Source organism: Perissodus microlepis, chromosome 3 (genome assembly GCF_051167445.1).
Source record: "Perissodus microlepis isolate ML-2025 ecotype Zambia chromosome 3, ASM5116744v1, whole genome shotgun sequence".
In the NCBI taxonomy this organism is placed as follows: Eukaryota; Metazoa; Chordata; class Actinopteri; order Cichliformes; family Cichlidae; genus Perissodus; species Perissodus microlepis.
In genome coordinates this window covers 17,457,205-17,472,050 of record NC_140463.1, presented here as the reverse complement: position 1 = coordinate 17,472,050, position 14,846 = coordinate 17,457,205, and the positions used below count along the sequence as shown (strand labels likewise).

The 14,846-nt window shown below is 43.0% G+C and overlaps 1 protein-coding gene across 1 annotated transcript; it reads left to right on the top strand.

The window, feature by feature from the left end:
* Positions 1–8,027: 8,027 nt before the first annotated feature.
* On the top strand, positions 8,028–13,388 carry LOC146390256 (uncharacterized). The gene is made up of 2 exons (XM_084918143.1): positions 8,028–9,954; positions 11,567–13,388. Exons 1-2 carry the CDS (start codon positions 8,097–8,099, stop codon positions 12,850–12,852), a joined length of 3,144 nt encoding a protein of 1,047 aa, XP_084774269.1. The 5' UTR covers positions 8,028–8,096; the 3' UTR covers positions 12,853–13,388.
* The last annotated feature ends 1,458 nt before the right edge of the window (positions 13,389–14,846 follow it).

Genomic DNA, 14,846 nt, shown 5'->3' with positions numbered 1-14,846 from the left:
CTAGGAATGTTGCCTTCAGAGATGGAGACGAGGCGAGCCTGAGGACAGCTAGGGCCAACCTTTCCCGTGGCATCAGAGAGGCTAAGAGACAGTACTCTAGGAAAATATCTCATCACTTCAAAGACAGCAGAGACTCACGGAGCCTGTGGCGGGGCATTCAGACCATCACAGATTACAAGCCCCCACCACAGACCTGTGATAGCACTATCCCCCTGCTGAACGAGCTGAATACTTTCTTTGCTCGCTTTGAAGCCCAAAACAGCACCACTGCACAGAAGACCCCACCCCCTCCTGGTGACCAGGTGATGACTCTGTCCCCGGACAGCGTGAGGAGATCCCTCAGCAGGATCAATGCACGTAAAGCTCCGGGTCCTGACAACATTCCTGGTCGTGTACTGAGAGACTGTGCAGTGGAACTCACTGATGTCTTCACAGACATCTTCAACATATCACTCATCCAGGCTGTCGTCCCCACATGTTTTAAAGCCACCACAATCATTCCGGTTCCAAAAAAGTCATCTCCCTCCTGCTTTAATGACTACCGTCCTGTTGCACTTACTCCCATCCTGATGAAGTGCTTCGAACGACTAGTCATGCAACACATCAAGACTGTCCTGCCCCCCCTCCCTGGATCCCTTCCAGTTTGCGTATCGGCCCAACCGCTCAACCGATGATGCCATCTCCACTGCACTCCACTCAGCACTCACACACCTGGACAAAAAAGACTCATATGTTCGAATGCTGTTCATAGATTTCAGTTCAGCATTTAACACTATAATCCCCCAACAGCTCACTCAAAAACTGGTCTAGCTGGGGCTCAACATCTCACTGTGCAACTGGCTGTTGGATTTCCTCACCGGAAGACCTCAAGCAGTACCGGTCGGCAGTAATACATCCAGCACCATCATTTTAAACACGGGGGCCCCGCAGGGATGTGTGCTGAGCCCCCTCCTCTTCACTCTGCTGACCCATGACTGCACTCCATCATATAGCTCCAACCTCTTCATCAAGTTTGCGGACGACACAACGGTGGTGGGTCTCATTAGCAACAGGGATGAGACCGACTACAGAAGTGAGGTGAGACGCCTGGCCACGTGGTGTGTTGACAACAGTCTCTCTCTGAATGTGGAGAAGACGAAGGAGATTGTCGTGGACTTCAGGAGAATGCACACCCAACATGCTCCTCTGACCATCGACGGAGCGTCTGTGGAGAAAGTGAGCAGCACTAAGTTCTTGGGTGTGCATATCACAGAGGATCTCTCCTGGACGCACAACACCACAGCACTGGCCAAGAAATCACAGCAGCGTCTCTTCTTTCTCCGCAAACTAAGAAGAGCAGGAGCACCAGCCCCCATCATGTACACTTTCTACAGAGGAACCATCGAGAGCATCCTGTCGAGCTGCATCGCTGTGTGGTTTGGAGCCTGCAATGCGTCCTGTCATAGAACCCTCCAACGCATAGTGAGGGCTGCAGAGAGGATCATTGGTGTCTCTCTCCCTTCCCTCCAGGACATTTACAGCACCCGTCTCACTAAAAAAGCCCTTTGCATAGCGGCTGATCCCACGCACCCAATGCAAAGCTTCTTCAAGCTGCTGCCGTCAGGGAGGAGACTGCGGAGTCTCCAGGCCAGGACCAGCAGACTGAAGGACAGCTTCATCCATCAGGCTGTCAGGAAGCTTAACTCCCTTCCGATTCTGCCCCCTCTCCCCTCTTCTCCTTCAAGGTCTCACTGAACTCTGTCACACACACACACACTCTCTGACTTCACTCACTGGCCTGCACCAGTTACCAGTCACTTTGTGGAGCATTGGACTGCCATTATCTCATAAGACTTTGTTGTTATACTATCTCTTACCGTATATTACTAAATCTCCATTTGCACTATTTGCTTATTTGCACTACTCTGCCTGGTTTACACTCAATGTCATTTATCCTTACTTGAATATTGTATATTGTATATTGCATAGCTTTCTTGTTATACGTAAAATTGTATTGTATTTATTTAAATTTTTATTTTTAATTATTTTATTTGCATTTTTTTAATCACTCTCTTATATTTAAATGTTCATTTGCTATTTCACCTAGGGTTTGAGAGTAAAGAAATTTCTATTCTCTGTATGTCCTGCACATGTGGCAGAATTGACAAATAAAGTTGACTTGACTTGACTTGACTTGACTACTAGCCCTTGCCAATCACAGTGTGTTAGTAGCTACAGATTCTTAGTACTGTAATCTGAAACTTTACATTAGTAGGTAAATAATATTCAGAGGTCTATGTTTTCCCTCTCGCCCTTAGTTCACGTATAACATTTTTGTTTCATTTGCCTCTTTCATGGTGTGCCATTTTTGAGTGCTAAATAAACTGTTCGTTTGCACTACACCTGCGAGCCTCCGTGTGGTGTCTGCTTTTGAGTCCACTTATCTGTGTCTGGCCGTCCGGTCGTGACAGAAAGGCAGGGAGCTGAACTACAGATAGGCAACTGAGTTGTCTTGTCCCAGCAAATCACTGTTTTCTATGAAAAACCCATATAGGAACCCCAAAGGTCAAACCTGGTGTTGGGAACTTGTGGACACCCCCAAGTGGGATAAGTATGGGTTTGTCCTGCCCACAAAGCCCCACAGTTCACCCACACCTAGTCACAATAGGTAGCCGCTTCCCTATTATTTATAATAAGGAACCACCATACAAGGAAATGTGAGTAATATGGAAACCACAAAACATTTTCTTTTTTTGTCTATATCTGGGATGACTGATTTAAAACATCAGTAAATGGAAGTTAAAGTGCATCTTACTGCAAAACAACCCAAGATTGGCTTTAAGTTTGTTTGTTTTTTATTGTTCTGTTTTTTCTTATCGTGGGGAATATGTGAGCCACAAGGTGTGAGACCTGGGTGGAGATTCCATTATGGTTCCCATTGCTGGCATGAAATATTTGGCACATGTGGACCACATGGTGCAGATTCGGGCACCAGTGCAGCAGCCTGCACCTACAAGGGTACATGACACTTGAACAACCATATTTCAGACTTACCAAAATATCCTAAAGGTTTAGCATTTGTAAGACTAGCAGATGAAACGGAGAGTGAGCACAGAGTCTCTAAAACAGATAAAGTGGAGGAAGTCAATCCAGATATCCTAATCATCTAACAAAGGAACAGATATTTTTGATTTAACGTGAACTCAGCTGACTCATATTTTTTTCCAGTAGACAACAAAAGTATTGTTACACAGCCTTACCTTTTGCATGTTTTTCCTTGTTTCATCAGCTTGACCAGACACAGTTTAAACTCAGTCTGCTGGCAGTGTCTGACAAAAGTGAATATTTTTTTGTATCATTTTGACTGATGGTCAAGTTGGACTGGAAGTGAAACTGAACTGCCTTGTCAAGAAAAATACACACACCGGCCACTTCATTAGGAACACTTTGCAAGTTCTGTCATAGAATGACTGTATGGCGAGCAGGTTAAGACCCAAGTGCAAGATGCCAATAGCCCAAAGATGACTCCACAAACAGCTTTATTGTTGAACTCTTTTCAAAACACACAAAAAATTGGTCAGTAGTAAGTAATGATGTTACGTCTGACACTGGAAGCCCCCAGGCCTGTGTCAAGAAATAGGGGCGTATCCGAATGAAGCCTGAGTGGATAAATGGTAAATGGCCTGTATTTGTATAGCGCTTTACTAGTCCCTAAGGACCCCAAAGCGCTTTACACAACCAGTCATCCACCCATTCACACACTGGTGATGGCAAGCTACATTGTAGCCACAGCCACCCTGGGGCGCACTGACAGAGGCGAGGCTGCTGGACACTGGCGCCACCGGGCCCTCTGACCACCACCAGTAGGCAACAGGTGAAGTGTCTTGCCCAAGGACACAATGACGGAGACTGTCCAAGCCGGGGCTCAAACCGGCAACCTTTCCATTACAAGGCGAACTCCCAACTCTTGAGCCACGATCGCCACATACATGTATCGTCCTTCACAACCAAAGATAAACAAGGCGTAATTTCTCTGAAACGACATCACTGCCTCATTATGTGACTCTAGTTGCTGAAAAGATGCAGGGATTTGTATTTATGTGTGAACTTAATCTGATGTGATTTTCATGATCATCACAAGCTTGCAAGGAGAACATTATGGAACCACCCAAAAGGTGAAATATATCAGCAGTTGGGGAGCATTTTGACACGATACTTCCCAATAACAACTTTCGTCTTCTCAAATCAATTAGAGAGGATGGTCAGTTAGAGGCATGTGTATATGTGTGTGCATTTAATACAGGACCTCAGAACAGGAAGTATGAGATGGATCTATTGTTTGCCAACACAAAGCAGGCTTACAGTGCATCACCCCTCCCCCCGCTAGGCCACTCAGACCACAACCTGGTCCTTCTCCACCCCACCTACACTCCTATGGTGGAACCCCCCCCCACAAAGAAAGTGATAAGGGTGTGGTCTGAGGAATGCACTGAGGCCCTAAGAGACTGTTTTGAATGCACAGACTGGCAGGAACTCTGCAAGCCACACGGTGAGGACATCGACGCCCTCACCCACTACATTAATTTCAGTGTTGAGAACACTGTGCCTACCAAGAAGATACAGTGTTTCTCAAACAATAAACCGTGGGTCACCCCAGAACTGAAGGCCCTGCTGAACAAGAAGAAGAGTGCTTTCTGGTCGGGACACAAGGAGGAACTTAAGAAAGTCCAAAAGGATCTTAAATACAAGATCTGAGAAAGCAAGGAGTGCTTCAGGAGGAAGATGGAAAACCAACTCCAACAGAAAAACGTCAGAGAAGTCTGGAGGAACATGAAAAAATCTCTGGACATTTCCAGGACAATGGAGGAGCCACAGTGTCTGCCAGCCGGGGGTGGGCTAACGACTTGAATCTGTTTTTTAACAGATTTGACAATGGCCCACTTATCACCTCTCCCACCCCCCAGGTTCCATTAACCCCCTTCCAGTTGCCGCCGCCCCCCCCCCTCCGGGTGCAATGCCATTGTCACCTGAGCTCTCCTCTCACCACAACCCTGCTTCACCCCTATCCACACGTCTACCCACAACAAAGCGAGCCCCACCCCCCACTCCAGCCCAGCCTCACATCTACTTCACAGCTGATCAGGTGAGAAATCAGCTCAAGAGGACAATGGCAAGGAAGGCAGCAGGTCCGGATGGAATCTGCTCCAGACTGCTCAGGGACTGTGCAGACCAGCTCTGTCAGGTGGCCCTGTACATCTTCAACCTGAGCCTGAAGAGGGTTCCTGAACTGTGGACGACTTCCTGTGTGGTTCCGGTGCCAAAAATTGCACACCCCAGGGAGCCCAACCACTTCAGGCCTGTTGCCTTGACTTCTCATCTGATGAAGACCATGGAAAGGCTCATCCTGCACCACCTTCGGCCACTGGTGGACTCAGTGATGGAATGGACCCCCTGCTGTTCGCCTACCATTCTGGAATTGGGGTGGATGACGCTGTCATCTACCTGGTACACCAATCCCTCTCTCACCTAGAGCAGGCTGGGAGCACTGTGAGGATCATGTTTTTTGACTTATCTAGTGCTTTCAACACCATCCAACCTGCACTACTGAGAGGGAAGCTGGAGGGAGCCGGAGTAGGCAAACAGCTGACTGCATGGACCATCGACTACCTTACCAACAGACCACAGTATGTGAGGCTCCATGACTGTGTGTCCGAGGTGGTAATCTGCAGCACGGAGGCACCACAGTGCACGGTTCTCTCACCATTCCTGTTCAGCCTTTACACTTCAGACTTCTGTTATAATTCGGACGATTGCCATCTACAGAAGTTCTCAGATGATACAGCCATCATTGGATGCGTATCAGACAGGAATGATCAGGAATACAGGGGGGTCATCAGTGACTTTGTTGGCTGGTGTGAGACCAACGTACTCCAAATCAAGGCTGGCAAGACAAAAGAGATGATCATAGACTTCAGGAGGAAGTCACCCCCTACAACACCGGCGAACATCCAAGGGAAAGACATTAAGATAGTGGACTCTTATAAGTACCTGGGTGTTCACCTCAACAATAAACTGGACTGGACTACAAATACAGACATCCTGTATAAGAAGGGCCAGAGTCGACTCCACCTGCTGAGGAGACTGAGGTCCTTCGGAGTCTGCAGGACTCTGTTAAGGACATTCTATGACACTGTGGTAGCATCTGCCCTTTTCTATGCAGTGGCCTGCTGGGGGAGTGGATGCACGGACAGGGACAGGAGCAGGATTGACAAACTGGTGCGGAGGTCTAGCTCCGTGCTGGGATGTCCCCTGGAGTCTGTGGAGGTGGTTAGTGAGAGGAGGATGTTAGTAAAGCTGACATCCATCATGAACAACCCACATCACCCACTGCATGAGTATGTGAGTGGGCTGAGCAGCTCTTTTAGTCAGAGACTGAAACACCCTCGCTGCAGGAAGGAGCGCTTTCGCAGATCATTCATCCCAAAAGCAGTTAGACTCTATAACTCCTCAATCACAATGTCATAAGTCACTGGACACTGTGAACATCCACGGTCACCACTTCATGCATAATGGACCTTCCATGTGTATGGACATGTGCAGGTATATATGTATGTATATGTATACATATGTGTATCTTATCTTATCTTATCTTATCTTATCTTATCTTATCTTATCTTATCTTATCTTAAATACAGAAACAGAGACCCAGACACCTAAAGACTAGATAACAAGACTAAGAACAGAAAATACAAATACTGAGCATAGCAACATGACAACTATAAGAAACTATAAAAGCCTGAAACCCAAACCTGACCCTAATATCATCACAAAAACCTCAATGACAGTGATACAAAATACAAAACTATAACATAAGGGTAACAAACAAGAAAACTCCTAAACATTCCCAAAACTCAAAACCCTGGGTCACAGACCCTGGACCATGACAAGTACAGGCTTAGACTTCCTTTTTTTGCCTTTAACACTGCATTACGTTTTCATGGCATAGATTGTGCTCAAAATATTGTTTGGTTGACAGGAAAAACACACAAGGAAAACCTAAAAAAAAGAAGAGGGGATTACAAATTGAGGAGGAGGTCTTAAGCATAGAATCAAATGGTGGAGTACATCTGAAGACAAATCCATGACAGAAGAAAAATGGGATAAGGGGAGTGTGATAATGTTTTGCTTTTTTTTCTCAGCCCCTGCGTTCTCCTCTCTGCTTCCTTGCTCCCTCCTCTTGTAATTTATTCATTGGTGCCTCCTCTGGTAGAGCATTGAGGAGAAAGAAGCGGGGAACCAGATGAAGACTTTTTCTCCACTTTGGGAGTCTGCAGCGGTGGACTGTCGAACATTTACCATGCCTTTGTCAACCAACAGTGATGTATGTGGATCCTAAACAGGTATGAAGGAAATATATTACAAGCCTGCAGTAATATTCCAGTGACAACTTTCTGTAATACCCATGAGTGACTTTAAAATGCTTAAATTATTGCTTGATCTTTTAATTATATTTCTATTTATATCAAGACTTGCCTGATATTTTTGTAATACATTAGTAGTTCTATTTAAAACCAGGAAAAAGCTGTAAAATGTCAACTTAAGTGTAATTGTAATGTTATAAATATGTGACTCCTTTCAGTTTTGCCTCAGTTAGTTTCATTATATGTACAGAACTTTTTTTGAAACAGCAGGTCGCTTGTATTTCCTTTTTAAACTCTAGTCATGACTATGGATGCCTGTATTAAGCACAGTAGGGAAAATGCAAACGTGAGTGAAACTGGGTCTCATGAGAATTCATGTGTTTGGCAGAAAATAGCTGCCAGACAGGGCTGAACTACTAATCTGAAGTCTTTACTCCTATGTGTGAGGGGGCATTTTTTCTTGTTGTGTGTCACTTTTTCATAATATTATGTCAATAACTTTTGAATACTTTTGCCTAGTGAGACCGCTATCTTTCAATCAAACATGCATCATCTATAGCCTCTGCTTGGCTTATTGTTTTTAATCATCTCTTTATCCATCTGTCTCGTCAGGTTCTCAGTATCAACTGAAAAATATCACAGAAATTGCTCCTTATTTCTACTGGATACACAGTAACCATCATCATCATTATTATCATGGAAACCTCAAAAAAGCTTTTAAAACGACAGAGAGATATCATCCAATCAGAAGGTCCAGTTACAAGGGAGGATGGGCTTGAAGACAATCTCTGCAACATAGATGCTAATACAAAACTTGAACTGGAACCTAACTTTAACCTTAACCTCAATCTTACCTCACCAAGCAATCCCCGCCCATTCATCGAGTCCTCAAAGTTGCATGGGGGACAGAAAAAGGATAATGTGACCAAAGGAGGTGAAAAACCTGGGGTGAAAGTAGCAGTAAGTATGTCAGCAAGCATCCTTACACCCACTGTGACATCACCAGGAGAGAGAGATGACCCATCACGGCAAAAAAGCAAAATCCCAGCTTTGTCTCGTTCACCAACAGCTAAGCCAACGGTTAGATGCAGAGATGAGCAACTGCTGAAATCAGCAAATATCAAACATGCCCCAGGACTTAGCACCAAGATGCACACAAGTCTAAAACCACAGCACATGGAGCCAACAACAATGTCTAGCATCCCCAAAAGTACTGAAAGAATAAAAATGCAGAGCCTGAACACTACAAAATCTCTGACAGGTGGACTAACCACAAAGACTACAAATAAAATAACAGTCAGTCTAAGTATGCAGTCAAACCAAAAAGAGGATGGGGGGAAAGTGATCAAGACACCTTCGCCACAAACTTTACACCTACCTGCAAGCCCCCAAATTCCTAACCAGAAAGCAGAGGCAAAGGCTATCAGCTCAAAACTGGCAAATCAAATACCAATAGTGGAAGTCAACCAAAATCCAGCGAGCATAACCAGCAAGTCAAATCCAAAAACTGGGCATGACTCAAGAACTCATAGTTCTGAAACATCCTCTACAGCTACAAAATCACCAAGTCAGAGGGGAGAATCAGCACTTCCGAGTAACAAGAGCACCCTATTGACGTCTGTAAGTCCCAAGCCATCCACACAGAGAACAGCCACCGGGACTATAAACAGTAATACAACGAAACCAAAGGAGAACCTTGAGAGTAAAGATTCAAGTGCTGGTTTTGGATGCAAAACCAGTTCTAAATTCATTTCAAACTCTAAGGGAACCACAGTGTCCAAGGACAGTCTGGTTTCTAAAACTGGCACTGATTCCAAAGCCAGTCACAATTCTAAAGCACAGATTGGGTCAAGAAACAGTTTAGATTCCAAAAGTGGTTCGGCTTCCAAAACAAGTTCAGACTCTAGGGATAGTTTAGATCTTAAACATGACTTCACTTCCAAAGCCACTCCCGACTTTAAGTCAGGGATGAGCTCCAGAGATACCATTGACTCTAGAAATATGTCAGATATTAAACCAAACAAAACTACTCAAGAGTCTAAGACAGCTGGGGCCTCTAGAACCAGCATAAGGTCAAAGGATGACCAAGATCCCAAATCTCTGCCAGATTCAAAAATCAATCTTCAAATTAGCCCAACTGCTAAATGTGGGACTGCTTCTAGTTCTGATGCCTCTTCCAATTATAAAGCTGAGCCAACACGGTCAACTTCTATATCTACTTTAACAAACTCTAGCTCTAAAATAGACCTTGTCAGATCTGTTTCCCCATCATCCATTAGAACCAGTCTGTCTGGGTCCAAAGATGACAACCTCAAGACTTCAGCATCCAGTACCAAACAAGGTACGGACCCTAAAGCTGGATCAAACATTTCCAAGTCTGGACCAGTTCACTCTACTTCAAATCTAGCTTTGAGGGATTTGCCCTCTTCCTTGACACTGTCTCCAAGACCAGGCTCAGCAAGTAGGAGTCCTGGATCTTGTGCTGGGAAAACTCTTGATTCAAATCCTGTTGGACCACACAGAGATGCCCAGATAAGCCCTGGCTCTGCTCCAGGTAACTACTGCCACAATTTAATTTTATGTAGACATTTTGCAAAACCGACATCTTATGATCATCAGTTTGTAATGTAATAATCAGTTTGACAAAATAAGCTTCAGTCAGGGTTCAATGTGGTACAACCTCCACCTCCAATACTCTAGTGTGGTATTCTATAAAAACTTTCAGGTCAGGTAGCTTTTAATACAGTAATCGAGATTTGGGTATTCATGATTGTAATAACAAAAATCCATTATTGTTTTTATTAAAACAAGTGGTACTAAGGAAAAACCTGACAAAAATCCAAAACAATGGACAATTAACCAAGCATCAAGCACCTTTTTTCTGTAAAAAAAAATACCATGTGTATGCATTGTAGAAGGTTTTTCATTGGGAAGTTTCTTTTGTTTTTAGTTATATTAGTTTATATTTGACCGCAATATTTCATTTCAGTGTAATGATCAAAGCAAAAGAAAAAGAGAAGAAACAATTAACCCTTTAAGACCTACCATAGAACCAAGTCCGCCAGAGCTTATATTATATTTTTACATGCTGTAGTGCCATTTTTGGGAGCATTTCAAGTTGCTATACATCAATACAATCATTATAGCCCAAATTTTAATAATATGTCTGAATTAAGTGCATAGTAATTACATAAATTGCAAAAAAGCGCAATAAACTACGAAAAAATTGAAAATCGTTTTTGTTTTTTTAACATATATTTCTAGTTAGAGAAATTTAAGGGGCTTATCCCTCAAAACTGTGAATACAAAAAGTTGCACAAAATAGTTTCCCACCACAGGAAATTTATTTTGAGTGTCTTCATAGTTTTATTTTTGAAATACACCAATTTTTATATACTGCAGGAAAAACGAAAATAAATATTATAATGCAAATTTGCAAAAAAGCAGCATATGCATCAAAATAAACTATTTCCAGCAGTGCAATTTGAGTTCTAAGCATTCCAGAAACGACAAAGAAAGTCATAAAGTCAAACATAACTTTTAAAAACACCAGTATAGGCTCATGAGGCCCTGATGGTAAAAAAAAAACTACATTTCCGTGAAAATGACGTCACTTCCGGTCTCGGGCAGGTAATGGCGGACATGCGATAGTTCGCGCTGACGTCTATTCCAACGTAGGAAGTGTTACGAACAGCTGATCGGATCGACAAGGCATGTTTCTGGAATATTATGTTTTTGTTGCTGCAAGCACTTTTTATGCAGTTTTTGCAAAGCTATATGTGGAGGGAAACCGTGACCTAGGACAAGCTGATGGTATAAGATGTAAGTACAACTCCTCCGGTTTCATATGCAAAAAAAATTATTGCCCTAGCTTACATGGTTGCAGTTCTACAGGGATTTAAAAATAGTTACGCAAAACGGAGTGTGCCCGCTCCGACCGGTTTTAAAGGGTTAAGTCACAGCCCAAAACTAGAATTACAACAATAATGCTGAAAGGTCACAAAATGAGCACTGAGATGAATTTACTTTTAAATATCCAAGTGGTTATTGGAAAAAAATATAAGAAAAAAATTGGGAATAATAATAATAATAATAATAATAATAATAATTTATGCTTTTTATGCAATTCATATATATATGAGCTAATATTTATTTCTTACTTTCAGGTGTTTCTGCGATTTCAGGCCCACTGGCTACTTCCAGCCCCAAAACCAGAACCACCACTCCCTCCACTACAATGGGAGGATCCATAAATGAACTTGCAGCATGTGTAACTGTGGAAACAAATCCCAGCAGTGTATCTCATAATCCCTCTCTAACTCGGGGTCTCACTTTTGACTCTATCACTAAGACACAAGCAAAAATGGGTGCTGACGTCAAAGAAAAGCATTTAAAAGTGCCTGAGAGAAAAGCAGCAGCTGTAGGAGGAACATCAGAATCCCAGGGGGCTGTGACTGACAATGCAGCACGGTCAACAGGAGGTGCTGCGAGAATACCAGAGGGTCTGCTGAGTAAAACTGGCCACCTGGGAGAGCCAAATGCCACAATTGCTGGTAGCAACACCTCTTCCTTGAGGACAGAGAGTGTGGAGAGAAAAATCACAGAGAAAAAAAAACAAGAGAGGGGGAGACAGAGACTGGATCAGGGTAGTTCTCTTTATCCCGTTTCCACCATTACAGCAAACCACAAGAAGGTCAGAGATATGGCGACCATGACTGACCCAAGGGAGAGCCTTTATCCATTGGCAGGAGGGCAAAGAGAAGTTGCTGTCCAAGTGGAGGTGGGGGTTGTGGAACAGTCAGCATCCACCAGTCCCAGCTTCTTCCAGGGAGGTATCACCTCCTCTCTCATTGGCTCACCTAGCTGTCAGTCAGGTAGTTTGATTTTGCCAACAGTTCCATCCCTTTGCTGTATCCCAGCTACTCAGAAACCTGTCCAGCATATCTGCAAGATTGACATTGAGTTGCGTAGCCAGTCATTACTTCCGTCAGCTGTGACAAACAAGGCAAACTCCCTGCCTGCCTGTTTGCATACATACAGCTTTCAGAAAAGCCCTTCTCTCATGTCGGGGCAACAACTAGGACAAAACCAAGACAGAGATGTTAGCACTGATAGCATGTGGAAATATGGGGAGCAGGAGGAGACAAAGATGGCGCAGAAGGAGGTGGAAGAAAATGGGGATAAGGAGGAGACAGAAAAGCCACAGGACGTAGCATGGGATGAGCAAGGGATGACATGGGAGGTGTATGGCGCCTCTGTGGACTTGGAATCTCTGGGCACAGCAATCCAGTCCCACTTGGAGTCAAAGATTCAGGAGCAGGAAAAACACATCAGGAGTCTGAGGAAGTCCATCTGCTCTGACAGTAGCCTCAAAGGGTTAAAGATGAAGCGGAAGAAGAGGACAGGAAGGATTCTGAGTTGCTGCAGGAAGGCATCCGCTGTGGCAGACTGAGAGCAGTCTAGAAACATCAAACCCCTCTGAGATATGACTCTAAAACAGAAATGCTCTTAAATGGAGAAGTCTGCAATGTATGCACAGCACATTTGTTTACTGCACTTTCCTATTCATATCACCCCATGTCATCTTACACCTTGTGCAACTATCACTCAGAATAACCCGATCAGATCTTCTGCTCTTCCCATCACAGTCATCTTCTTGTGCACCTCTGAATCACTTTGACAACAGCTACTGTATTTAGATTGTTCTACAGAAGTCCTACTCTGACCACTCTCCAAGGACAAATGTTGAAACTTCATCAGAGCTAGAAGAGCTCCAGAGATACACAAGGAGCTAACCTTGAAGCACCCAATGATTAAATGTATATCAAGTAAGGGTCTTGCTTTTTGTGAGTGTTAGAAATAGGGATCCTGTACCTGGAGCAAGACCAAAATGGAGAGTAAATGCCTCAACTAAACGCGGATCTGTCATTCGATCATCATTTACAGAGCTGAAAGCTGACCATCTTAGCATAATGATTAAAAACAGTAGGAAACTCCTGGAGGTGAAAGGTAACATTATATTAGCTACTAAAATCACTTGCATGTACACTAACATTGCTACATGTAATTCTTACTGCTGCTCACTCTCACATCGTACTTCTACCGTTTTGCTATGACTTTTACCACTCCCACTGCTAGTTTTCCAACAATATCAGTACAGGTTTAAAAATTTATTAAACAGCAGTAAGAGCAAGAGTCAGTGGTGCTCCATTTTGTGTGCTTCTTCCAGTGTTTCATATTCATACAGCCAGTGGTTATTGATGTGGAGCAGAGAGGAAAGCAGCTCTGCTGCTGCTGAATATTTCATCCACTTTCTTTTTGACAAAGCACTCAGGCAGCCGGGATCCCAGACTGCCTCGAGTGAACCACTAAATTGTTTCCGGCAGATAGTTGTATCTTTTCCTTACTCCTTTCCGTTTTATATCATCTGGGCTTCCCCCTTTCCTTTCCTTTCCTTTCCTTTCCTTTCTGATTACATGCACTTTCTTTTCCCATTGTTTCTCTTTTCTCATTTGGCTTCTATGGTTATAATTTTGGTTATGTCCTCTTTTTTTGCTTTCACGTCATCCTTTACCTTTCTTTTGCCGTTATTTTCTTTTTTCTTTTCTTTTCTGGATGTGCTTTCCTTTCCTCTCATTTCACCTTTTTATTTTATTTTATTTTTCTGTATTTGTGCCTTCTTGTTCTGTTTTTTATTTTCATTTTGCCTTCTGATCCTTTTCTACTTGTTTTTTGTTTTATTTATAATTTTACGTTCCTGCTTTCTTTTTCTTTTGTTACTTTCTTTTAATTTAATTTCATTTCTTTTTACTTGTCTTTTTCTCTCTTTTCTTCTCTTCCTTGCCTTTCCTTCCTCTTTTTCCAGGTCGCTGCACTTTTGTCAGTAGTCCTTTTTTATTGCAGTAGCTGGTCTGTACTGATAGGGGGCGAAACAGCATGTGCTTGTTTAGTCTCTGTTATTAAAATAATATTTTTTTTGTATTTCATGTTAATTCTCTTTTCCTTTTCTGTTCTGGCATCTCAGTGATGTTGTCCTTTTGGGAGCCAAATCTTTCTCATCCCTTTTTTTCTTCTGTTACATTTCCATCCGCCTCTTTCATAACTCCTCCTCCTGCAATGGAGTAATGTTGTTGACAGAGCACTGGATTGCTTCTTTGAATTATTCAGAAACATTAAAGTCACCCTCATCTTAACAAGAGTGTCTCCACCATGATTTATTCAGCTGGTACGTAGGAAACACTGAACAGACATGGTTTATTAAAGTATCCTCAGAAATCTACAAAAATTTCAGGAATACAGACATAATATCATAAACATCGTGCTATTATGCTATTTATGATTTATTTCTAAATATTATATCGAGCAGTTACTAATAATATTAAATAACCAGTTTTGGTTCTGAAAGGTTAAAAAATTCCTATTAATTATAAATCACCACTGTTTCAC